General features: G+C 46.6%; 2 protein-coding genes across 3 annotated transcripts in view; one reads left to right on the top strand and one right to left on the bottom strand.

Moving 5' to 3' along the window:
* The first annotated feature begins 4,755 nt into the window (after positions 1-4,755).
* FABP1 (fatty acid binding protein 1) lies at positions 4,756-9,726 on the top strand. Its single transcript, XM_074950171.1, has 4 exons — positions 4,756-4,887; positions 6,077-6,249; positions 8,757-8,849; positions 9,610-9,726. The coding sequence occupies exons 1-4, from the start codon at positions 4,821-4,823 to the stop codon at positions 9,658-9,660; spliced, it is 384 nt and encodes a 127-aa protein (XP_074806272.1). The 5' UTR covers positions 4,756-4,820; the 3' UTR covers positions 9,661-9,726.
* A 5,083-nt stretch (positions 9,727-14,809) lies between these two features.
* Positions 14,810-24,806, bottom strand: part of SMYD1 (SET and MYND domain containing 1) — a 58,107-nt gene continuing 48,110 nt past the window's right edge. For both annotated transcript variants that reach the window (XM_074951893.1, XM_074951894.1), the window contains 4 exons: positions 23,754-23,846; positions 22,638-22,801; positions 20,052-20,220; positions 14,810-18,261 (listed from right to left, as the gene is read on the bottom strand). In XM_074951893.1, coding sequence (XP_074807994.1) covers positions 18,103-18,261; positions 20,052-20,220; positions 22,638-22,801; positions 23,754-23,846 — 585 coding nt within the window. In that variant the 3' untranslated portion in view covers positions 14,810-18,102. The remainder of the gene's footprint in view (positions 18,262-20,051; positions 20,221-22,637; positions 22,802-23,753; positions 23,847-24,806) is intronic.

Raw genomic sequence — 24,806 nt, 5'->3', positions numbered from 1 at the left:
AGCTCAGGACACCCTTTCTTGGGCTAGAGAGGTTAAACTGACCTCATTTTTTAAAATAACCCACATTGCAACAAGGAGAAGTTGGCTGACCTTTGCTATTGAGATTAAGTTTATCTCACTTGTCAGCAAGCCTATCTAGGTAATAATTACCCAAGCCAAAATTCATTCAGTCAAGTCTTCTCCCTTTTCTAAAGAATGTTCTTCTTTATTGTATAACTGAGTATAATAAAAGAACCTAAAGCCCCCAGAGGATTTGCAGACACACTCAATAGTGGTGTTAGCATTGTGATCAATCAATTATTGTAAACCACTTACAACAAATATGAATAGGGGCTTGGGTTTGGTTTTCCAGACTCATGAACAGCAATTTATTTGAACAGCCTTGAGATAATCAGGTTAGAGTGAAATCCACTGTAGTAAATACCAAGATGAGACAAAAATGCTTCTCTAAAGCCTGGTCTACACTAGGAAAACTACCAGTTGCTGATGATGGGGCGTACACTGGGGAAATTTCCCCCAAACTCTAACTGCTTTAAATCTGGTTCAGCTCACCTGACTTTACACTGCACTGCACTGGAGGTGCTTGTAGGGTATGTCAAGCTACATACCGCAGTGAAAAGCCTGCTGCGTCCACACTATGGAGTGTAGCTACACGGGGCAGTGAAAGGCTCTGGCAGGGGAAGACAGCAAGGAAAAGCTTCAGCAGCTCCCTGCTGCCGGAGTCTTTTCCTACTGCCAGAGTCTTTCCCTGCAGCGGGCAAGGGTCCAGGGAAAGACTCTGGCAATAGGGAGAGGGTGGGGAAAAGCTGAGCCATGCCACCACATCTTCACGGCTATTGCTGGATTAAAGCTAACACAGGTAGGCATACCCAGCCCCCACATGACAATCACCACTTAACTTTGCAGGGAAGACACACTCATAAGCAGGCCTTGGGTGTCAGGGCTGAATGAAATTGAAATGGGGATGAACACATCGTAGTTCAACCAGAGGCGCTGGAAGACTTTTTACGGTGGGGGTGCTGAAAGCCAGGGGTCCCCAAATGTTTTACTTCACACCCACCCCTACCCCTGTCTGTGCCCCTTCTCCCCAGAGCTGGGGCCAAGACCAGGCCATGGCTCCGGGGGGTGGGGAGGACGTGGACAGGGGTAAAGGGGCTGAGGCTGGGACCACAGCTGGGATGGGAGCAGAACTCTGGGCGCGGGTCCTGCAGCCAGGACTCCGGGTGCAGGGCCAGGAACAGAGCCCCAGGCGTGGGGCCGGCAGCCAGGACCCCGCACAAAACCTTCACCCCTAGTTCCCACGCCTATGAGTGCAAGACTAGAGCAGGCTTTAACCATGGTTTCAGAAATCTGTCCTAGTCTACACTTGAAGTTCGACTGATTCTCTAGGATTTGTACCTGTCACAATTTAAAACACTATCTGTCAGATCCTGGTGTTTTTACATGGCCCTTTCTCAGGCAGAAAAGGCTTGGGCCATTGGCTTCATTTGGCCCAGCTCTGCTGTTTCACTGGGATCTGCTCATTGGGTAATGAAGCCAAATCTCCAGGGAGTGGCACACGCATGCAAAGTCCCTGAGTTCAGGATGTTGTAAATGGATCTCAAATTGGCTGAGAGGCTCGTTAAAACTCCTGCGGCCTGGCAAAGCCCTGGTGACTCAAAATCCACATTTTGTCCTCCACCCACACGCAGAAGTGGGTGGGAGTTTGGTGTCAGAATCAGAGGCCGGACTTGGTCAAACACTATAGGTCCTGGAATACTAGTCTTTCCAGCAAGAGCTAGTGATAAATTACACCCAGGAGACAACCTGTTTCTGATAACAGTCTACCAACAACAGATGCAGGCAGGGCTGCAACCTCTTGCTTCAGAGTCCGTTTGGGGGATCCTCTCTCACAAAGGAGACAGCCATGCATAAATATTAGCAGCATTTCTTATCTACCAAGCACTCTTGGTGTTCTCACCCCTTCTCAGTGCAACATGGCCCCTGCCCAGAGGGGCTCATTACTTGAATTACGCAGAGGGCCAGATGCCCTGAAGCTGGCTGGAGGAGGTGAAATGGGTCGTGGTCATGAGTGGGTGGGATCGAACCTGAGACCTCTGAAGCTAAATCCATGAGCCTCTACTGCGTGAGCTAAAAACCATGCAGCTCTTAGCTAAGCCTGTAGAGCAGACTCATTAATCTCTCTGTAAGTGGTCTCGGTCCCACTAGATGGGACAGAACACAAACAAAGGCACCCGTGAGAGAAGCGGGTTCTCTGGCTATTGTTTTGTGCAGGTTTGTGTGTGTGAGAGAAACAGAAGAAAGACCAGAGAAGCTGAGAGAGAAGGCAGCAAGGAAGCAACAGACAAAGCCTGAACAAGAACTGGGAGCAAGGCCTTGAGAAAAGCCGAGAGAGACCGAGCTTTTGGGGCTGAGAGCTGGCTGAAAGAGGCTTGGAGCTGTGAGAAAAACAGCTGGTTCCCGTGGTTTGATTCGTCCTGTGTTCAGGGAAACAGGACTTTGTACATAAATAGGACTGCATCAAAGATACCTGCCCCCATCATCAATTTCCTCTTGTAACTGGAACAGCCTGCAAGAGTCCAGGTTTTTAACTAACTGCTTGGGTCAAAAGGGCTAACACAAAGTTTACCCCAGCAGATGCTAACTGGATTAATATAGCCCAGACAATGCCGCTCAGACACACGCTGTGATAAACCAGCTGAAAAAAGAAAGGTCTTGTCGCAGACAGTGAAGAGTTATGGATTTCTTTAGCAGGTCATCCCTGAAAGGCTTAATGGAAGCTGTGAAGTTTAAGGAGGGGTTCAGATGAAGCGAATTTGGTCAGTAGGGCTGGTTGGAAAATGGGGTTGTTTTCTGTGGAAATGTGTGACTTTTCATTGAAAAATTGAAAATTTTTGGCTGAAAATCACAAAATTGGGGTTTTTGGTTTTTTGATTTTCGGACAAAAAAAATTAGAGGGAAGCAAAAACTTACTGCACAAATGTACATTGAGTCAACCCTTCAATTTTCCATAGAGAAAAGTTTTGACAGAAAATTTTTCCTAGCCCTAATGGTCATCTAGTAAGCAAGGAGACTCTTCTCAGCGTAAGGAGCAACAGGGGTGAGAATGGAAGATGGAAAAAGCAGAGAGTAATTAGGCTGGTGGCTTAGGGAGAATGACAGAAATCCTCAGGGACCATAGGAAGAGATGAGATCAGAGATGGAGTAAGGAGCAGAGCTGGGCAGAGCTCTAAGGGTGACAAATGGAAGCCTGGACTTGATGCACAAACCAGGCAGAGACCAGCCGAGGGAGGATGATTCCAAGCAGCGAGGAGGATTTTCAAAGCAGCATTTTGGTTGGACGGATCATGCAACAGTTCAGCATGGAGGTTGCTGCTCATCTCACAAATTATGCAGCTTTTTAGAGAGACTAATATGCAGGTCTGGCAGTGGAAGGGGGCAGGGGGCGGGGAGAGAAGGGGGAGTCTACAGATGGCTTGTTGCTGTTTCTTTCCCCTTGCATTTATGGTAGCACATGGCATTATCACCTCCGCTGCCATCACTGATTTAGTGGCAACTAGCTCTTTTGTTCATAAGATCAGCCTGGATATGGAGACAAAGGCCAGTGATCAAGCTTGGATCTGAAACAAAGTTTTTCCAAGTTTGGATCTGGGGTGTTGGTTCAGACTCATCTGTATCTTCGTTGACCTATTGGAGGATGGTCACAGCTTTTTAATACTATTGTGAGATCCAGGGATAACCCTGGATTGCAACACAAGTTGCAGTTACACTGACGCTGCCAAGCATTACAACCGGGTGATATGTGTAGCTGTTGGACCATAGCCATTGCTCTTTGTGCCAATATGTTGGGAAGAAGAAATGAAAATCCCAGCGTCTCACACAGCACCACGTTCAGGTGTCAAAATATCTTCCCAGCTGCCCTACTCTCTCTAACGTGTTTCCAGAGCTCTAGTCCAGGGGTTCTCAAACTTCATTGCACTGCGAACCCCTTCTGGCAACAAAAATTACTGCATGACCCCAGAGGGGACTGGAGCCTGAGCCCACCCGAGCCCTGCCACCCCGGGTGGGGGTCCAAAGCCAAAGCCTGAACCCCGCCACCCTTGGTGGGAGGGGTCAAAGCTGAAGCCAAAGGGCTTCAGCCCCAGGTGGGGGGGGCCTATAGCCTGAGTCCCTGGGTGGGAGGGGCCAAAGCTGAAGCCAAAGGGCTTCAGCCCCAGGTCGGGGGCCTGTAGCCTGAGACTCGCTGCTCAGGGCCGAAGCCAAAGCCAGAGCCCTGCCACCCAGGGCTGAAGCCCTTGGTTTCGGCCCCGGGCAGTGGGACTCGGGCTTCAGCTTTGGTACCAGGCGGTGGGGCTCGGGCTTTGGCCCCAGGCCCCAGCAAGTCTAAAGCCAGCCCTGGTGACCCCATTAAAATGGGCTCATGACCCACTTTAGGGTCCTGATCTGCAGTTTGAGAACCACTGCTCTAGCTGGTTTGAATCATTTGGTTTTTTTCTCTGACAATCAGCAGGCAAGATCTCTCTGCACTTTTTTTCATTTCTTTGGTTTTACAGATGCTGCTTTGTATTTTGTTACCTCTGTAATTCTGTGTCTTTATCAAAAATAACCTACCCCCACTTTGTAAACCTAGGTCAGCAGCTGAGGGCAGTTTATCACTGACTATTGCTCAGTCATATGTTAATGTTTGAGCAAGGCCATAAAAGAATTACATCATATTACCTCTGACCAACTTTCAAGGCAATGAATCTTTATAAAGCCCAAGTGCTGGTTATTGACAAGCTACATTCTCTCCTGACAGGCCCACAGAGAACATCTCCATCATGAGCTTCAATGGAAAGTTTGAACTCCAGTCCCATGAAAATTTTGAGCCTTTCATGAAAGCCCTTGGTAAGTATCAGATAAATGTAACTATGTTTAGTGTGTGTTGCCTCTATCTGTATGTAGTGGCCACCACTGGTTAAAATTAGTCTATGGCTTGCAGGCATTCAGGATTTAGATGAAAATAATTTTAATTTCTAATATTGAATGTTACTGTCCTTAATTTTTACACATTAATATGTTTTAAAAATACATAATAGTGTACATGTGATCTTGTGCATTCATGAAAAGAACACATAATAGAATGAGTCTCTCTCTATGATTGATATGTAGGAAACACTGCATAAAATTCTCTGCCCTGTATTATGCAGGAGATCAGTCTAAAATACCATAATGGTCCCTTCTGCCCTAAGAGTCTGCGGGCCAGATCCTCCTCTACAGCAGACCGGTGTGAATTTTCCCCTAAGTCAGTGGAGGTATGCCAATTTACACTGGCTGAGGAGCTGGTCCTAGGAATCTATTAAATGAATCTCTGTTGATTTTGCCTTGACTCTGCTAATCTGTCACTGTGTTCGTTTTGTATGGAAGCTCTGATTCAATTGCTTGCCAAGAACTAGGTAAAATGGGCCACTTATTTAGGTGCCTACTTTTAGACACTGAAGTTTGAAAAATGTTGGCTTACATTTTCAATCACTTTCTAACAAGGGATTGTATTTTCTCCAGTCTCATTAGGTATTCATCAGTGATTTGCTGTATCATTTCTTCCATGTATTGTGATATTCTTTTTACCTTTCATATGTACAATTGGCTTCAGGATTTTGAGGGATCCCAACCAGGATATTCTTGGGGTCCCTATTCATCCCACATCTCCCACAAAAATTCCTGTCTTCTCCTCTCCTCCATCCACTTTCTTCTGCTGGATCTTTTCTTTCCCCTTAGATTTTCAAGGTGGGGGCGGGGATGGCATTTCTTCCTCTTTCTAACCAGCCATGTAGGACAGGGGACAAATCCTTGGGTTGGAGACTTTCCCCAGACTCGACTATGAATGACATTGTTCATTGCACTCAAACAGCAGCCAACCGCATGGTCCTATGTTAACGTAGGAAGTGTCCCTCAGAGTGTGTACCAGTCAAGGAGCCCTCTCAGCCGTGGATTTAACAGCCCTGAAAGCTGGCTTTGTTTGTGTGGCTTCCCCATCTGCCCCGGAAATAGCGCTTCTCAGAACACTCACTAAGCCTAGGCTTTTATTTTTGGCCAGGTCTTTCTGATGAATTGATCGAAAAGGGCAAGGACCTCAAGAGCATCTCAGAAATTGTGCAGAATGGCAAAAAGTTCAAGGTCACCGTGACAACTGGCAGCAAAGTGCTGACCAATGAGTTCACTATTGGAGAGGAGGCCGAGCTGGAGACCCCCACTGGAGAGAAGGTCAAGGTAGGTGCCTGGTCCTCCCTTCGTGTAGGGCTGTGGGTTGCTGAGCATCTCCTGTGGGGTGCTGAGCGCCCTGAGAGTGCTCAGTCCCTTGGAAGGGGCCTTCCACACCTTGCAGGATCCTGCCCTGACGCCGCATCCCAGCTACACTATCCCACAGAAAGGGCTGAACTGACATTGCTCCCAGTACACGGCAGTTGATTTCTAGTGGACTTGTAGCACTTTCCTTCCTTTTCATCTAACCCAGAGGTGCTCCAGATTTGCACAACTAATAGCCACACCATCAGCTTGCCTGCAGATCCGCAAGATGCATCAAAGCCCATAACTGCTGCTGGGCTACATTCTCTGCTCGTGTAAACGGGGGCAGCTCTTCTAACTTCAGTGGGATTGCACCCATTTACACTGGCAAAGAATTTGGCCCCTGGTGTGTAAAAGGGATGAGTGGCCCTCAACGATTAGAGCTCCCAGCATACAAAGTGGAGCACTGCACGCTGGGACCTGTAATTGCTGTGGCTTGAGTCCCAGGTAGTAAAGTTTAGGTGGCCATGGATTGTATTGTGTAACTTCATGGATTGATCTTGGCTCACAGCTTGGCCATGTGTGATTTATTGTAGTGGAGGGGAAGTAAAGCTCCACATGGTAGCCGAGGGAAGCATTGCACAATGGAGAGGACGTCTGGCCACTTGGGGGCCATGCCTTGCTCTGCTTTAGACAGGACGTCAGCAAGTCTCTTACGCAGCCCGTGGCAGTGAGCCTCTGAGCCCAGGTCACCACACTCAGGCTCACTGGGCTCAGTCACGCCAAAGTGCTAAAACCAGCTGTGTAGACGTTGCAGCTCAGGCTGGTGCTCAGGCTCTGAAACCTAGGGATGGGTTGGGCTTTAGAACCCAAACTGCAGCTTAAGGGCGCCATCTACCACGGCTATTTTTGGCTCTGTGGCATGAGCCCGAGTCTGTCGTCCTGGGTGTGGCGCTCACTGCCGCTGGCTGCCATTGGCTATGTGTCAGCAAAGTTTCAAAAGTGACCTCGAATGTTGGGTGCCTCTGTTTCTAGTGCCCTATTTTAGAGCCCCAGGGCTTAATTCTCAGAGGTGCTAAGCACTTTCCATTGACTTCGGTTGGATGTGTGGCTGCTCACTGTTACTAGATTCCTACTTAAACTCATCACTTGGCACCTCTGAGAATCAGGCCTTGGAGTTCTAACGTTAGATGCCCAAAACTATAGGCTGCCCCTGAAAATGCGGGCGGTAGCCTCTCTTTGCCTCAGTTTCCCCGTGTAACATGTTCGAGAGCCACAGATGAACAATTCTGTAAAAGTGCTAAATACTGTTCTTTCAAACTAGCCAGCTGAATCGGGTTTGACTTCATGTGGTCTGTTGCATTACAAAAGAGACACGGAGTTCTGTTTTATTTTTAAAAAAGGGGATGATGAAATGTGGGAGGAGATGTACAGTCATAAAACAAAAATCTTCCCTCTTAAAGAAGGAACATGCACAGGCTCTTTGGCAGCTCTGACTGCTCCTTCCTCTGCCCTTGTTTGCATTTGGTGGGTGATTGTGGAATTGGGGTTCATAGCTCTTAAAACTGGATGGTTCCTGTTCCTGGAAGAAAAGGGACAGATCCAGTGGTTCACTTAAAACCCCAGTATTGGCAAATCCTGCCCCTCACCTTCTTTATCTCATCAGCAGGTAGCTTTCTAGATCTTCTGAAGACTGGAGGAATTTCTCTGTCACCTGAAATAGCACTGCAAGGCTACACACCTAGAGGTCACTGATATCCCACACGTGTTGCACTAGGGATAGCATCATGAACTTCTGGAACAAACCACAGGCCACCAGCACTTGAGCTAAAGGAGAATTCTCTGCAAGTGTGGCTATAAGAGTTTTACCTTCTATATAACAGCCACTAGGGAGCATGTAGGTCGATACTATTTGTATTATCATACTGCCTAGGAGCCACAGCCATGGACCAGGACCCCACTGTGCTAGGCACTATACAAACGTGGAACAAAAGGTCATTCCCTGCCCCAAAGAGTACAAATCTAAGGAGGTAGACAGATAAATAATGTTTTCCTATTGAAGGGGTTTACTTGTGTAATTTCAGTTAGCAGTGATGTTAAACCACTTAGGACTTGTCTACACGGGGACACCTGGGAAAGTTAGTCTGAAGGAACTAAAGGTGTGAATTTGAAATGGATTAGTTACACCGCATTAAACCCCCATGTGAACACCCTCATTCAAAATGATAGTGGCCTTAACTTGATTTAGTTTACTTCCAAAGTGAATTAAACTAAATGGAATTAAGGCCACTTTTAATTCTGAATAACAGCATCCACACAGGGATTTAATGTGATTTAACTAATCCACTTCAAATTCACATCTTTAGTTAATTTGGAGTCTTACACTTGCCTAATGTATCTAGTAATTAGACACGTGAGAGTGCAAATTGTTCTTTATTCCACAGGCAATAATGTTCATGTCTCTCTCTTCCCCTCCACCCCCTCTCTTTCAGGCTGTTGTTCAAATGGAAGGTGACAATAAACTGGTCACGAACTTGAGCAAAATCAAATCTGTCACTGAAATAAAGGGAGACATAATCACCAATGTAAGTACATGAGGTTCTATATAACTTTAGAAAAATGTCATCACTTACAGCATGAGACTACGGTGGGAGTTTCTAATGGAGACCAGCAAGAGCAAGTAGCTATCAGCATAGACTACTGACCCAAAGTACTGATTTATACATTGGGCCAGAACCTCCGCAGGTATCAATCGGCATAGTGCTACTGACTTCAGTCGAGCTATGCCAAATCACACCAGCTAAGGATCTGGCCTATTATGTAGTAATCTGTGAGAATTTTAAATATATCATGTACAAGCATGTGCATAATTTGGCCTTTTGGTAATGACCAACATCTACCCCAGGTGCTTAAGTTTGGCTGGTCAATCAAGTGGCCATTTAAGGCCATTTTCAATGAGAACGTGCAGTACGCTACACGCTGTACACCCTTAATTATCCAATGAAAAGTGTTAATAATTAAGATTTCAGGTAAGTGAAGAATGTTTTCACGCTCATTATAGTAGAAGTTGTGGGGCATGACTCGGGGTCGGAAAAAAGGGAGGGTTAGCTGACTGGTTTCAAATAAGCAAGGTCACACTGGACACACACGTTTTAGAGTATTAATATAGTTAAAGGATGAGCAGTGCAATTTAAATTAGATAAATTTCAATTTAAATGGTTGGACTTGGGCCCCACCCTGAAGTGTGGGTCTCTGGTCTGTGGGATCAGGGCCTTGATATGTGTGATATTTGCAGACTACTTCAGTGAAAGACTTAACACTTTGTGCTTTTTGTGTGGTTTTTAGGCAATGACCGTGGGAGACATCAGCTACACGCGAATCAGCAAGAGAATCTAGCTAGCCTGTGCATTTCCTATACTGTGTAAAGTGTGCCCAATAAAGTACAGTTTGTATTAAAGCCCCTTTGTTGTTATTAATTATTATGATTATTAGCATCCTCCTTGTCATTTGGCGGCAATGCTGTGATTCGCAGATGCCTGTTGTAAGAGCTGTATTGGCCGTGGTTTCTATCCATTTTCCTAGTGAACAACTGTCCATATCACAAAAGCCACCACCACAATTGGCACAAACTGGCTAGCAAGTTCTACACGGAGGACACAGTATGAATGGGCTATAGAGACTGAATTACCCTCTGTTCCACAGAATTGGTTCCTCCGGGTCAGCGCTGAGGCCCATTGCTGTGGCCCAGGCAGTATTTGTTCTGTTGCTAAACACAGTCATCACACTGTTGGTTCATATTCAGTTTGTGAGCCACCAGAACCCCCAGACACGGCAGTACTACCGCCTAGCCAGATAGTCCCATTCTGTAGCTGTGCAGCTGATTTATTTCCTTCCTAAGAATTTCTCTTTATTGAATTTTATCTGGTTGATTGCAGACCAATTCTCCCATTCATCTAGGTCATTTTGAATGTTAAGCCTGTCCTCCAAAGTGCTTGCAAAACCGCTCCCAGATTAGGTGTCATCTACAAATTTTATAAGTGTCCTCCCCACGGCATCAGCCAAGCCATTAAGGAAAATATTGAATAATACCAGACCCAAGACAGACCTCCATGTAGGACCTTCCGAGATCCATCCTCCCAGTTTGATAGTGAACCACTGATAACTACTCTTTGACCATGTTTTTTTCAACCAGTTGTGCACCCACCTTAGAGTAATTTCCTCTAGACCTCACGGCCCTAGCTTGCTTATCAGAATGTCATGTGGGACTGTGTCAAAAGCCTTACTAAAATCAAGATATATCATGTCTGCTGCGCCCCCCAACCCACTAGGCCAATAACCCTGTCAAAGAAGGCAGTTAGGCTGGTTTGGTATCATTTGATATGGACAAATCCATGTTGGCTATTTCTTATCACGCTATTATCCTTTAGGTGCTTACAAACTGGTTGTTGAATAATTTGTTCCAGTATCTTTTCAGGTATCAAATGTCCCATTAAGATGATGTTTCCAAACATTTATACAGCTGAACACAGCTTCAGGAAGACGAAACCAATCACACACACACACCCTTCAACCTCACTGGGTTGTTAAAGGCCTGACCATCTTAATGTACACATCTTCCACAACCCTCTCCCCTCACTAGTCCTTTGCACCCACCAGCGGGGCATGCCCCATACTTTGGGAAACACTATGGTAGATCTTCATAATACAATCTTCCCTCTTCCTGCCTTACATGTGATGGGCGTTCAAACAGTGAACAGTTTTGGGATTTAAAGTGTCTCCGTTGGCCTCTGAGTTTATACCCATTGACATGAATTCAGCCATTCAGAACCATAGTTTCAGACTCTCTGCTGGAGAGTCCGGAATTTATTTTTAAACCTTAATTACCTTGCAGAGGAATTTTCTCCAATTTACTTGCAAGTGTCAGGTTGGGGATTCCCAGGGTTGGGGAAGGGGTCCAAGCCCCATGCACACGCGAACCCTCCCTCCTAGGTGCATCAGAGTTAAGTTTCTGGGAAAAGTACCACACTTAATGATAGAACACCACCTTCCCTTATGCCAGGCAAACCCAGTAGCAAACCCAGGGGAAGACCTCTAGGTGGTGTTACAGACTGCTTTGCCCCCAGTATACCATAAAGAAACAGCCCAGGGACAGATCTCTGGCAGAGGTTCCATAGAGTCCCTTGCCCTGGTACACCATACAGCACACTGCCCCCAGACTTAGCTGGCATGCACCATGCACTCAGAACGGTGAGTCCTGCTGCATGGTCTCAGCTGTCCAGGTGGCTGTTTGGTGCCTGCCTGCCCCTTCTTCTGTGCTGCTTGTTCTGCTCCTCCTGGGACAGCTGCTCCTTCTTTCTTCTCCTCCTTCCAAATTTCCCGGGCTTGCGACCCTGCCTGCCCCTGCCCCAATCTCTTATTAGCTCAAACCCTCCCAGACGGCTGCCAGATAGGAGGGGTGACAAATCAGGATAGAGGGTGGGAGGTAACAGGCGCCTACATAAGAGAGATCCTCAAATATGAGGACTGTTCCCATAAAATCAGGACATCTGGTCATCCTAAGCGGCACACCCCCCAGCCAATCAGGTTTGGAGGGAGGGGCTCTACTCAGACAAGATTCATCTCTTCTCTGGTCCATCTTTTTGATTTCTAGTGTCCATTGTCAGCTCCCTTGTCTAACTGATTCATCTACTCCTGACACTAGCTCACCGCAGCTGTCGCTCTGATGACCCCCGCCCACAGAAGTTGGGTTGTTTTTTCCTCTCTCTCTTTTGTTCTATTCCTTCATAGACTACTTAGCGTTTTTAATCCTCAGCATCTTGTACAGATATTACCTGGCCAATCCTCAAGATTCCCTAATCCAGTTGTGAATATCATGTCCCTTGCACAGATAAAGCAGTGGTGAGTGATTTGGCCAAGGCAGCAAACTGTGGTAGACCCAGGATTTGAACTCAGGAGTTCCTGGCCCCCAGTTTTGGGATCAGGGGTATTAGTTCATGCCTCTAGCTCAAAGCTGTGCCTGATTCATCTTTCATATGTACCTTCAAACAAATGGAGAATCATTTCTTTCACCTCCCTTTTGCCATGGGGAAAAATCATGATGCATGTTTGATGAAATGTGAGTTTTTGCTGATTCTGCTGGTGGGCAGAATTTGTTCCCACAGCCCTAACAACAATACCACTTGGGTTCAGAGAAATTCTTGTGATCTCCCATGCCAATTGAGACAGGTGCTTGTATCTGTCAGCCCATCAACATAAGAACACAAGAACGGTCATACTGGGTCAAACCAAAGGTCCATCTAGCCCAGTGTCCTGTCTACTGACAGTGGCCAATGCCAGGTGCCCCAGAGGGAATGAACAGAGCAGGGAATCATCAAATGATCCATCCCCAGTCGCCCATTCCCAGCTTCTGGCAAACAGAGGCTAGGGACATCATCCTTACTCATCCTAATAGTCTTTGATGGACCTATCCCCCATGAACTTATCTAGCTCTTTTCTGAACCCTGTTATAGTCTTGGCCTTCACAACATCCTCTGGCAAAGAGTTCCACAGGTTGACTGTGCATTGTGTGAAGAAATACTTCCTTTTGTTTGTTTTAAACCTGCTGCCTATTAATTTCATTTGGAGACTTGTGTTATGAGAAGTAGCAAACAACACTTCCTTATTTACTTTCTCCACACCACTCATGATTTTATAGACTTCAATCATATCTCTCCTTCGTCATCTCTTTTCCAAACTGAACAGTCCCAGTCTTATTAATCTTTCCTCATACGGAAGCTGTTCTATACCCCTCACCATTTTTGTTGCCCTTTTCTGAACCTTTTCCAATTCCAACATATCTTTTTTGAGATGTGGCAACCACATCTGCATGCAGTATTCAAGATGTGGGTGTACCATGGAGGCAGAGCAATCCCTAGGGTATGGCAAAATGGGGCGACAGCCCTGGGTCCCGTGCTTTGGAGGGCCCCGCGCTTCGTGAGAAGGCTGGCAGGGAGGTGAGGCGGGGCACCAGCAGGTGAGGGGGTGCCCCTCTACCAACCTCCTCCTCCCCCCAGTGCCTCCTGCCCGCCACCCAGCCCTGCCAATCAGCGCCTCCCACTCCCTCCCAGTGCATACCACCGATCAGCTGTGTCGCGGTGTCTGGAGGCACGGGGGGGGGGGAGAGGAGGGAGGAGCGAGGGTGCAGCACAGTCAGGGGAGGGGGCGGAACTGGGCAGGGAAGAGGTAGGGTGGGGGCAGGAAGAGGTGGGGTGGGGGTGGGGCCTTGGGGGAAGGGGTGGGGAGGGGTCAGGGCCTGGACGGAGCCAGGGAGAGCACGCAGGAAACTCAGCGCCTATGTCCTGGGCCCCCTAGGGACGACCCTGCCTGAGATATATAGAAGCAATATGATATTATTATCTATCCCTTTATCTATCTTATTATCTATCCCTTTCTTAATGATTCCCAACATTCTGTTCATCCAGCTATGTGGGGATAAAGAATGATATGTAACGAGCAATCAGTGGAGACGTGTGCAGACAGAGACCCGGGTCATCAACCAATGGCAGGCACTAAAGAAGCGGAAAAAGTTACCACGGTCAGTCATAAAACTCGGAAGTAACACTGTCAGCTCGTCCAGTATGCTGAATACCGACTGGGTGTGCAGATCCAGGCCAGCAGAGGGCAGCAGAACACAGGAACACAACCTAAACCATCCCATATGGATGGGCAGCTTTGGGCTAAAAGGGAACACTTAGGCATGCCCATTGCAGTTGACCATGTGCCGAACAAGATGGTTTCCAAAGTGGTAAGTTGTCCCCCTACCTCTATCCAGTATTATGGCCCCAATATGAGTGTGGTTCTCAAACTTTTATACTGGTGACCCCTTTCACAGAGCAAGCCTCTGAGCGTGACCACCCCACCCCATATACATTAAAAACACTTTTTTTTATATTTAACACTATTATAAGTGCTGGAGGTGAAACAGGGTTTAGGATGGAGGCTGACAGCTTGTGACCCCTCATGTAATAACCTCGCGACCCCCTGAGGGGTCACGACCTCCCAGTTTGAGAACCCCTGCGGTATAACTATATCTAGGGTGACCAGAGGTCCCAATTTTATAGGTGCAGTCCCGACTTTTGGGTCTTTTTCTTATATAGGCTCCTATTACTCCTCACCCCCATCCCAATTTTTCACATTTGCTGTCCGGTCACCCAAACTATATCGCTCGGGGTGTGAAAAATCCACACCTAATGGGTGACGTAGTTATACTGACCTAAACTATGCAGAGAGCGCTGTGTTGACAGGAGAGCTTCTCCCACCAGCAGAGCTACTGCTTCTTGCGGAGGTGGATTAACTATGCCGACAGGAGAGCTCTCTCCCGTCAGCTTAGAGCATCTTTACTAAAGTGCTACAACCTCGCAGCTGCGCCAGGGCAGCATTTTAAGTGTAGACTTGCCCTGTGTTTCCCAGACCTAAAGAAGAGCGCTGTGTAACGCTTGAAAGCTTGTCTCTCTCACCAACAGAAGTTGGTCCAATAAAAGATATCACCTCACCCACCTTGTCTCCCTGAATAGTTTTATGACTTTTAATAACATCAGCAGCTGTGGACAATAGCAACAGGTAGGAAATTCTCATGCTTAAAGATGTAAAGTGTTCACTGTAGGGCTCAAGAAAGAATTTCACCCCCTGAATCCTCAGGGATTGGCCAGGCTGGAGTCCAGATTCCACACACACAATGGACTAATGTAAAGTGGGCCCTATGGGACAGATTCTCATCTGCATTACACCCATTTTAATTTAGAGTAACTGCAGCAAAGTCAATGGATAACATGAGATAAGAACCTGGCCTTATTTCACTGGCCTCTCCGGTCAGGAGTAATGAGAAACTTCTTGAATATGCCATTAATTTTATCTGCTACTCACCACTGAAGATTTGGAGAATTTGATTTCTGAAATACAGACAGACAGAAAACACCTTTTTGTTTAAAAATGCTGTTTCTAATGTATTTCCTTTTTAACATAAAACTGAAAGCCTTAGTGACATAACCTGCTAATGGCACTGTACAGAACCCAAACCAGTCCCAAGGATGATGTTAGCAGCATGGTCACGGTCTAGCATTCATTAACAGTGGATGAGAATTGTTTTGTAGGTGCATCTGTTGTATAGCCTGAGTTACAGGAAGTTTTAAAGAGACACTGTGTTAATACACGCTGGGGCAAAGCTGGTTGTCAGATTGCTGTGCATCTTCTACAGCAGTGAAAATCAACAACACTTAACACCCTGCAAACATTATCTAATTGATCTTCCCAGCACTCCTGTGAGATGGGATTGGTATCCAGTTAGACTCCAGGAGTTCAGTCTGTTTAGCTTAATCAAGAGGAGGGTAAGTGGTGACTTGATCACAACCTATGAGTACCTGCATGGGCACTTCAATCTAGCAGACAAAGGTAGAACAAGGTTCACTGGCTGGAAGTTGAAGCTAGACAAATTCAGGCTAGACCAATGAGAGTAATTAACAGTTGGAACAAACAACCAAGGGTTTGGGATGGATTCTCCATAAGTGGCAATTTTAAAATTAAGACTGGACATTTTTCTAGGAGACATGATCTAATTCAAACAGGAATTAATTCAGAGGAATCCTCTGGCTTGTGCTATACAGGAGGTCAGATTAGATGAGCACAATGGTTCCTTTTGGCCTGGGAATCTATGAACCTACACTTTACAGATGGTGAACGAAAGAACATAAGAACGGCCATATTGGGTCAGTCCAATGTTCCATCTACCACAGTATCCTGTCTTCTGATAGTGGCCAATGCCAGGTGCTTCAGAGGGAATGACCAGAACAGGGCAATCATCAAGTGATTCATCCCCTGTTGCTCATTCCCAGCTTCTAGCACAGACTTAGGGACCCCCAGAGCATGGGGTTGCATTCCTGATTATCTTGGCTAATAGTCATTGATGGACCTATTCTCTATGAACTTATCTAATTCTCGTTTGAATCCAGTTATGGTTTTGGCCTGCACAACATCCCCTGGCAATGAGTTCCACAGGTTGACTGTGCGTTGTGTGAAGAATATTTCCTTTTGTTTGTTTTAAACCTGCTGCCTATTAAATGGTGGCACAGAAAGTCAAATATAAAGGTGAATCTAAACTGATGTAATCTACATTTCTTTCCAGCTTCACCAGAGTTCACATTTTTTTAGCTGAAATTTAGACTCAACTCTGAACTTGGCTAGAGAGAATAATTGACTTTACCAAAGTCAATGACAGAGGCGAGATTGGAACACAGATGATGCTGGCTTCCTTGCCCATTACACTAAACCATATTCCTTACCACCAGATAAGTCCAAGCTGAACTTGACATTTCTTGAATCAAACCAAGTACGCAGGAAAGATATTGGCAACGACATCTGTCGTTCTCTTCCTAAAGGAATTGTCCTTCTACCCACTCCCCGCCCATCAGGGTTCAGTTCCTATGGCACATGAGCCTTAAAGCCACCCCCTGGCTATATACTACATTAGATCCATCTGTGGTACTCACTGCAGGCCCCAGCTACACATGCCTCATAAATTAACTTACACACCAGGCTTAAGCATGGTTTAAATGCTCTTGTATTGAAACAGGGTAAGCATGACAGAGTCTGGTCGGCCAGCATGAAGGGGTCCAAAGCACATTAGAACACCGACGTTGCTCTAGCCCAGGTTGGGACTGGGAACTAAAGGAAGTAGGAGCAGTGAGGAGGACAACTCCCCATCCTCCACTAACAGCAGACGGGAGTTCCCACACTGTGGCCGAGGGAAGCAGTGCTTCCCCGCCACTCCCTGCCCCATTGGTTGGTGTGATGGAAGCTCCCAATTCTCTTTCAATCTGCTTTGGCCACTGGTTTGGACCAACACCAGAGCCCCATTTCTGATCACTGTCCTAACCTGCTTTAGAGACTAACCAATTTATTTGAGCATAAGCTTTCATGAGCTACAGCTCAGCATCCGATGAAGTGAGCTGTAGCTCACGAAAGCTTATGCTCAAATAAATTGGTTAGTCTCTAAGGTGCCACAAGTACTCCTTTTCTTTTTGCGAATACAGACTAACATGGCTGTTACTCTGAAACCTAACCTGCTTTGACTTCATTCATGCTGAGATTTAAACCATTGTCTATGCACTTTTTACTTGGCAGGGCAATGTCAGCTGAGCCATTGTCACCATAGTTTATACGGTCCTAATGGCACCTAAATTCTTCTACCGAAGGTAGGATCTCTAAGTAATCTGCATACTGGTCACAGTTCTGCCTAAAGTCTGCTCCATTCGGCAGGTTAGTTCCTACACTACAGAATCGTTTCTGAACTATAGAAAAATGGCAGGAAAAGTGTCTTTACTTAAAACTTCCTCAGTGCTAAATCCTAATAGCTTTCCTCAGTTTTCACTCAATCCTCACACAGACAAGACTCCCTTTGGGTCAAACACTGTAGTCCATCCTCATTTTTACTGGGTTCTATCCCCATCCTCACTTGGGCAAGCACCTGCTGACTCCAGTGGAAGTTTTGCTTGAGAAAGAACTGACTGAAAGTCTAAGTGAGGGACTTCAGGATTTGGCCTTACATGAAGAGAACTAGACCTAAAATGAATTATTGTGGAAGCGAAGCTATAATGACCTTTTTAATATTTGTGGAAACGATCTATTTCCTGTGAAATATTTCTTAGCTGGTGCCCTGAGCTCCTGGAAGAATACTTGTCTCAGGAGATATAAGTGTTCTTAAATAGATGGCATGGTGCTTATTACAAATAACCTCTTCAGATTTGGAAGAAAAGGGTGGCTGTTCTACGAGATGTGCAGGAATACAGATAACTGGAAGCTTTGGGGTTACTGTTTCGTGTGGAAGAGGCCCGATGAAGCTTCATTGGTGGGCTCAGGCATAACTTGGATCTTCTGGTTTTTCAGGGCTGCTTCTCTCATTTTGTAATACATGAACTCGTTCTGTTGGAACATGCGCAGCTCCATCTCTGACTGGACACGCATGACCTGCAGGGATGAAGGGCAGGCCAAGTGGTGAAAACTCTACAATATCTCTCAAAGTAAAGAAATAAAGTACCTTCTAAGGTAGGATAGTGGCCTCCTGCTCCCCAGTTCTGTTAGATGGCTGAACATCGGTGCCATCTAATGAGTATTCAGTGGCCCATGTGACAAGGGAGGATGACATCAGTCCAGTTCCATAACCTGTCCCTCATCCAGGAGGCCAAAGGCTGTCTAGACATAGAGACTCAGCTGCTCTCCCAAAGCCAATCATGGTCCCTCCTAGACCAGGCTGACTAGTGGTGAGGCAGTGTGGGGTAGATTGCACTGCCACTGTCTGCTGTGGTTCTTCTGCAGACAAATACAGGTTCCCATTCCCAAAGTTGTCAACTCAGAGTTCTTCATGAGCACAAATTCACTGCCAGTGCTAGATTACAGGGCTGCCTCTGTGCCTGCACAGGCAGAGAAGGGGTGCTGAGGATTCCCTTTACACCCTTCTGCAGGCTAGCTGGCCTTGAATCCAGGCACACAAGGATAAGTGGGTGCTGTGAGCCCACTGCCCTCCTCCTGGAGAAGCTCGGCAGGGAACAACAGGGAATGGGCAGAGCCTTGACTCCATCCTCCAATACACCAGACAACTGAGCTAAGTCAGTGCGGGCAGGAAGAAAGGAGGGCTGTAATTTGCTGCTTCTGTAGGCCAGCAACAAATTACTATCCCGGGAGCAAAGGGAGAGCATATGTAACCCACACACCTCCTGGGTGTGGGGTTCTGTCCCATTGAGTGGCACCAAGACCACTTAGAGAGAGAGATAAAATAAGCCTGCTCTACAGCCTTAGCTAAGGAGCCTATGGCTTTTAGCTCATGCAGTAGAGGTTCATGCACTAAGCTCCAGAGGTCCCAGGTTCGATCCCGCCCACCGAAGACTGGGGCCCGTCAGCGTTACAATGGAATGAAGTGGGTCCCTAAAGGACAATTCTTTTCCTGGGAGAGCACAGCAACGCACTGCCCCTTATTATGGGCTGAGGAAATAAAATGCACATTTGGCAGTGGCTTTAGCCCTATGCTACTGGGGCAGTTGCATAAAGACCTATGCATGTCTCTCTCTCTCTCACTCACACACACACACACACACACACATCCCTGACCTAGCAGTCACAGTGCCACCAGCCAAGTTCAGGTGAGGACAGAGCTGGCAGGAGAACATGTCACTTCTCCAAAGGCACAGCAAAGCGTACATCCCGCTCTGTGGCTAATACAGAGGTGAGCGAAACAACTTAATCGGAAAAAGTCACATTTTTCAGTTTCTCAACGCTGCATTTGGAAGTGAAACACTTTGTTTTGAATTGACAATTTTTTACTTAAAAATGTCAACTTTTAGTCCAAATGTCTGTTAGATATGAACATTTTCATTTCAAATCGACATTCCAAAATGAAACACTTCATTTCGAATCAACGTCTTGTTTCAACATTTCCAATTTTTTATCGCTTTTCATTCCATGAAGGTTTTCAATACTGTATTTTGACTTATTCTCCCCATTTGGGATGAAAACCAATGTTAAAACGTTGGAATGTCCCAGAGGATAGGAATTCCATTTTCTAACCAGCTCCAGTATAATCTGATGGAAAACATATTAACATCACACTGCACGAAGCAAGCTTTATATGATCAATTCCCAGCTTTTTAGGCATCTGCTTCTACCATTTATTTAAATTTAACTTTTCATATACAATGACAACAAACCAGATTACACAGACACATGTCAAAGTAGGAACTGTCCAAGAGACGCTGGCCACCTACCTCCAGGTCTTTGGTGATTGGGTGGGTAGGTCCATGGGTCACCAGAAGAATAGCATAGGCTTTGCAGATCATGCCATGCCCTGCTTCAATGAGACTGGCATGCCAATGGGTCACCCCTGCCCGCATCACTGCCATCCCTAACTGCGCATTGTTGGGATGGTATATTTTCCTGGGAAAACATTGAGAAATTTCATTGTGGGGAGCGTCTAACTTTCCAAATGTAAATATTACCTGAAAACACTGTTTACTGAGGGCCAGATTCTGTCACGCTTACTCACACTGAGCGGTACCTCAATCCATGAGTAGCCCCACTGAAAGCCGTCGAACTGCTGGAAGTGGGAGCTACTACTCGGTGTGGCAGAACCTGGCTGGGAAGGAACAACATGCTGACAGGGTCTGATACAGGCTCCGAAGGTTTGTAACACCACATTCCATCGATATAACCGCAGTCAGGATCAGATGCTATGCTCCTAACATTGCAGTTCCAGCACAGTGAGCAACTGCTTGAAATTACATTTAAACCTAACGCTTAGCTCTTATGTAACATTTTTCATTTGTGGATCACAAAGCACTTTGCAAAGGAAGGAAAGTATCATTGTCCCCATTTTACAGATGGGGACTCTGACTCACAGCAAGGTGAAATGACTTTCCCCATGTCACCTAGCAGATCAGCGGCAGAGCCAGGACTTGAATGCAGGTTCTACTTCCAGGCTTATGACCCTTCCCCTGGACCACGCTGCCTCTCATCAAACAACAGTGGTCAAAGGCATTAAAATGAAACTGGACAAAATGGCAAACAACACACTCCTGGGAACAATTCTTCTTTGAAGGGAGGATGAATTAGGTGATGCAATAGGCCTTTTTCACTTCTAATGTCTATGATTTTAAAACCTGTGATTTCTAAGAATCTGTGCTCACTTTGTCATTTGAGCTACACTTAGCACGAGGGAGGAAAAACAGAAATTGGAGCGCCTTAGCCTGAACAGAATAAAACCCAATCCATAGCTTTCCTGGCTTTGCAGTAGAAACTTGGTTTACTCAGTAAAGAAGTAGCTACAGAGTGTGCAAAGGAGACAGCAATTTCCATCATGTGTGATTGGGCTGTCCAAAAGGAGATCACATTAAAATTATCACAACATGGGGGAAGCGCCTGGATAAGATGCTGCTGGGCTGCTAAGATGGAAGGAAATTCTAGACGGTTTGAGGCTCTTTCTAGACCAACTGGGTGTTTCTGGCCAATCACCTCTTGATGGCCAACTGTTGGAAGGAAGGCAAGCAGCTTCCAGGTGGAGATGCCCCAGCAAAGCAAGAGACTATTTCACAATGGAAAATGTCAACAGCCGAAACAAAGTTGAATATATATTATTTCCTAAATGCCTGTCCCCTACCCCCGTCACTTGAGTCCTTTAAAATGGGACTGGGCCAAGCCAGCTGCACGGGGTCAGGAGGGGATTCTCCCCCTCCTCCCCCAGTGTATTCTGGGAGGGTTTTTTTTATCTTCTTCCTCTGAAGCTTCAGGGATGCCACGGGGGACACTGGGCAAGGTGGGCCAGGGCTCTGGGGTAGCATCAAGCATTTGCTCTCTCAGGTGCTTGGCTGACTGGTTCTTGCCATCACGCACAGAGTCTAACTGATCACCATGTGTGTGGTCAGGAAGGAATTTTCTCCCAGGTCGAATTGGCAGGGACCTGGGGGATGTTGTGCCTTCCTCTGCAGCTGGGGATGCAGGTGACTTGCCAGGATTATCTGGGTGTATCTCATTTAATTATTTCCCTGCCATTGTGGGGGCCTCGGGCATGGGTGCACCTCAGTCCCTCCTGTTCTCTGCCTGTTGCACATAATACTCTAGTCTTCCATGGGTTTCATTTACTTTGGTCTGACTTCAGCTGTTGGGTTTAGTGTGCGAGTCCTGGGTGGGTGTTGGTGGTCTGTGCCATACAGGAGGTCACACTGGATGATCTAGTGGTCCCTTCTGGCCTTAAACACTGATTGACACTCAGGAATAAACTGCAAGGAACAGTTACTAGCAGGAGCAAGGGCTAGATGTGACCTGAAGTGGTGCAAAGTAAAAGGGCAAGACAAAAATTTGCATTTGGGGACACCTGTGCAATCCACCAGCAGTTTTCTTATCACAGTAGCATCTCTTTACCAGTCAGAGATCACATTACAGGAGCACAGTGTGTTCTTTACATAACGATAGGTTTTCTCCATGTCTAATTTCTCTGACACCATCTAAGCAGCTCTGGGCAGCTTCTCAGACAAAAGAGATGGGTTAATTAAACCTGTCCAGTTGCCCTCTGAAGTTATATGTAGACAAATTGAAAAATGATCCTGTTTTGGAGCTTTCCATTCACAAAGTGAGCAAAACTCTCTCTCTCTCTTTGGTGATAAAAGCAGGGCCTGATTCTGAGCTCAGTTATATAGGTTTTACACCAGTGTTGCTCCACTGACCTTAGTGGACTTACTCCTGTTTTACACCATTGTAAAGTGAGAGCAGAGTCAGGTCCAGATTCTTTGTAGAAATGTCTTAATTAAATTATAGAGTCAAAAAGAGCCACCATGAAAATGGGTGATTTGATCACATACATGTAACCATCAACCATCCTCTTCGCATAGCCTGCTGCTTCCTCGAACATCTGGAGGTAGGAGAGCACTTCCGAAGCGATGCTCAGGATCCTGAGCAGGTAGATGTTAGTGTCTCCCAGCACAGGCTCTTGTTTCTTCAGACACTCACGACAGAGCTTCACAACCTAGGTACCCATGAAAGGCAAATGAGTTCAAGAGAATGTCACAGCACCACCTGCCCTAGAATTGCACATTTACCATGACAGAGTGCTGTATCTTGTATGTTTCACGTTTATCCTATTTGCTCAGTAGCTGCTCTCCAAAGAGAGTCAGTCATAAACAAGCGAGGAAAGTAAGAGTGAAGGGTGCAAATGTAACCCACTGGTGAGTGAATCACAGGTTTCCCCTTTGTCCCCATCCGCAAAGGACATGAGATTATTGCAGCCTCACCTAGGGAGTCTTGGCTCTTAGTTCATGCTTTTAGTTCTGGAGATCCCTAGTGTGTTGGCAAAGATGGCTGCCATCACACAAACTTCCCCACCTCACTAAAGGGCATCAGCAGAGAGATGGGACCAGATTGACACCAGCTCTGAACCTCTCACATGCTGGTGAAGGGTGGATCCAGTGTCATCCCTGGAGGTTCAGGCTCATCCTCTGTAAGATGGATCTGAGGGGAAGGACTGGATCTGATTCCCTTGGACTCTGGGGGAGTTTGGATCCAGCCCAGAACCCTTGTGACTTGGTCCCATCCCTATTTTATTGCCATGGAGAGAGAACAAGAGCACTCCAGCAAGATGGGCAGCCCCGGTGGAAGGATCACCCACTGCCAGACTGTGGACAGAGAGGTGGAGGAGGCCAAGACGGGCAGAGGAGAATGAATGAGCCAGGGAGGAAGGAAGTGAATACTGGTGAATTAATTTCAGTGTATTCATTCGTTGTCTGCCCCATAAACACTGACATCAGCAAACTGACCCGTCAGCTTGAGTGTGCTACGAGTGCCCATGTCTGCAGGACTGTTTCATTAATACGACAACACAAAGGCTGACTGAGTCTGCCCGGTGGCTTGGTGAGATCAGCTGCCTGCTTCCTTCCCCTGAAGTTCCACAGCAACAAGAGACCAAAGACACCGGGACTTACTTCGTGGTAGACCCCCTCGGATCGGGCCTTGCTGATCTTCTCCAGGGTGTCCTTGGAGAACTGGAGAACTTCCTTCACTACGTCTTGGGAGGGCTGGGGACAGCATTGGAAAGCTATTGAAACGAATTCACTTCTGAAGTTACACCCATGCTCCCCGGAATAGAACCAGCTGCCACACTGAGGTCCTGAAGCTTGCTACCATTGAACTCAATAGTAAAACTTCCACTGATTTCAATGGGAGCAGGATCAGCCCCCTACCTGTAATCTACAGTGTCACTCAGTGCTGCTACTGAATAGATATGACCTGATTGTGCTCTCACTGGGACGAGGGTGTAGGAGGGTAGGGGGACAGGAAGGGACCTGAGTGGTTTGGGTGGCTTGGTTTGGTTTGTTTGTTCCTGCAAAATGTCAAAAGTTAGTGACTGGCAATTGGGAGACTCTTGCAAACCTCACGGGGGAATGGAAGAGACTGAACATGGGAGACAGAGAACAGGCCACCCTCAGTGAGGTTCCACGGAGTCACCAGATACTGCATGTGCACAGCGTATGGCAGGATTGGGGCCATCGACTGAGACTTCCACAGAGTTCCACCAGGGAGGAATTTAACCCTTTATTTCATTTACATACTTGAAAAAATGTCAGCGTTTGGGCCAAAACATGACTTCCCACCTGGCCTTAAAAGCTGGCCCCTTCCAGCTCTCCATGCTGGAATGACAGCTGCAAGCATTCCAAAACCACAAGTCAGGCCCCCAAAATATTGAGATTGTCATGAGATTTAAAAACTAATTAATGTTGGATTCTTTTTCTTTGCCTTCTGGTTTTTGAGTTTCTGGGGTTCCCACTTCTTTGCAATAAGAACATAAGAATGGCCATACTGGTCAGACCAAAGGTGCATCTAGCCCAGTATCCTGTCTTCCAACAGTGACCAATGCCAGGTGCCCTAGAGGGGATGAACAGAACAGGGAATCATCAAGTGATCCATTCCCTGTTGCTCATTCCCAAGCTTCTGGCAGACAAAGGCTCGGGACACCATCCATGCCCATCCTGGCTAAT

This window comes from Natator depressus, chromosome 4 (assembly GCF_965152275.1).
Source record: "Natator depressus isolate rNatDep1 chromosome 4, rNatDep2.hap1, whole genome shotgun sequence".
NCBI classification, from domain to species: Eukaryota; Metazoa; Chordata; order Testudines; family Cheloniidae; genus Natator; species Natator depressus.
This window is presented reverse-complemented; position numbering and strand designations above follow the sequence as displayed.

Coding starts and splice junctions, on each gene's coding strand:
- FABP1 (XM_074950171.1), top strand. CDS start 4,821: ATGAGCTTCAATGGAAAGTTTGAACTCCAGTCCCATGAAAATTTTGAG. Junction 6,250..8,756: donor CCACTGGAGAGAAGGTCAAG/GTAGGTGCCTGG, acceptor CCTCTCTTTCAG/GCTGTTGTTCAAATGGAAGG. Junction 8,850..9,609: donor AGGGAGACATAATCACCAAT/GTAAGTACATGA, acceptor TGTGGTTTTTAG/GCAATGACCGTGGGAGACAT.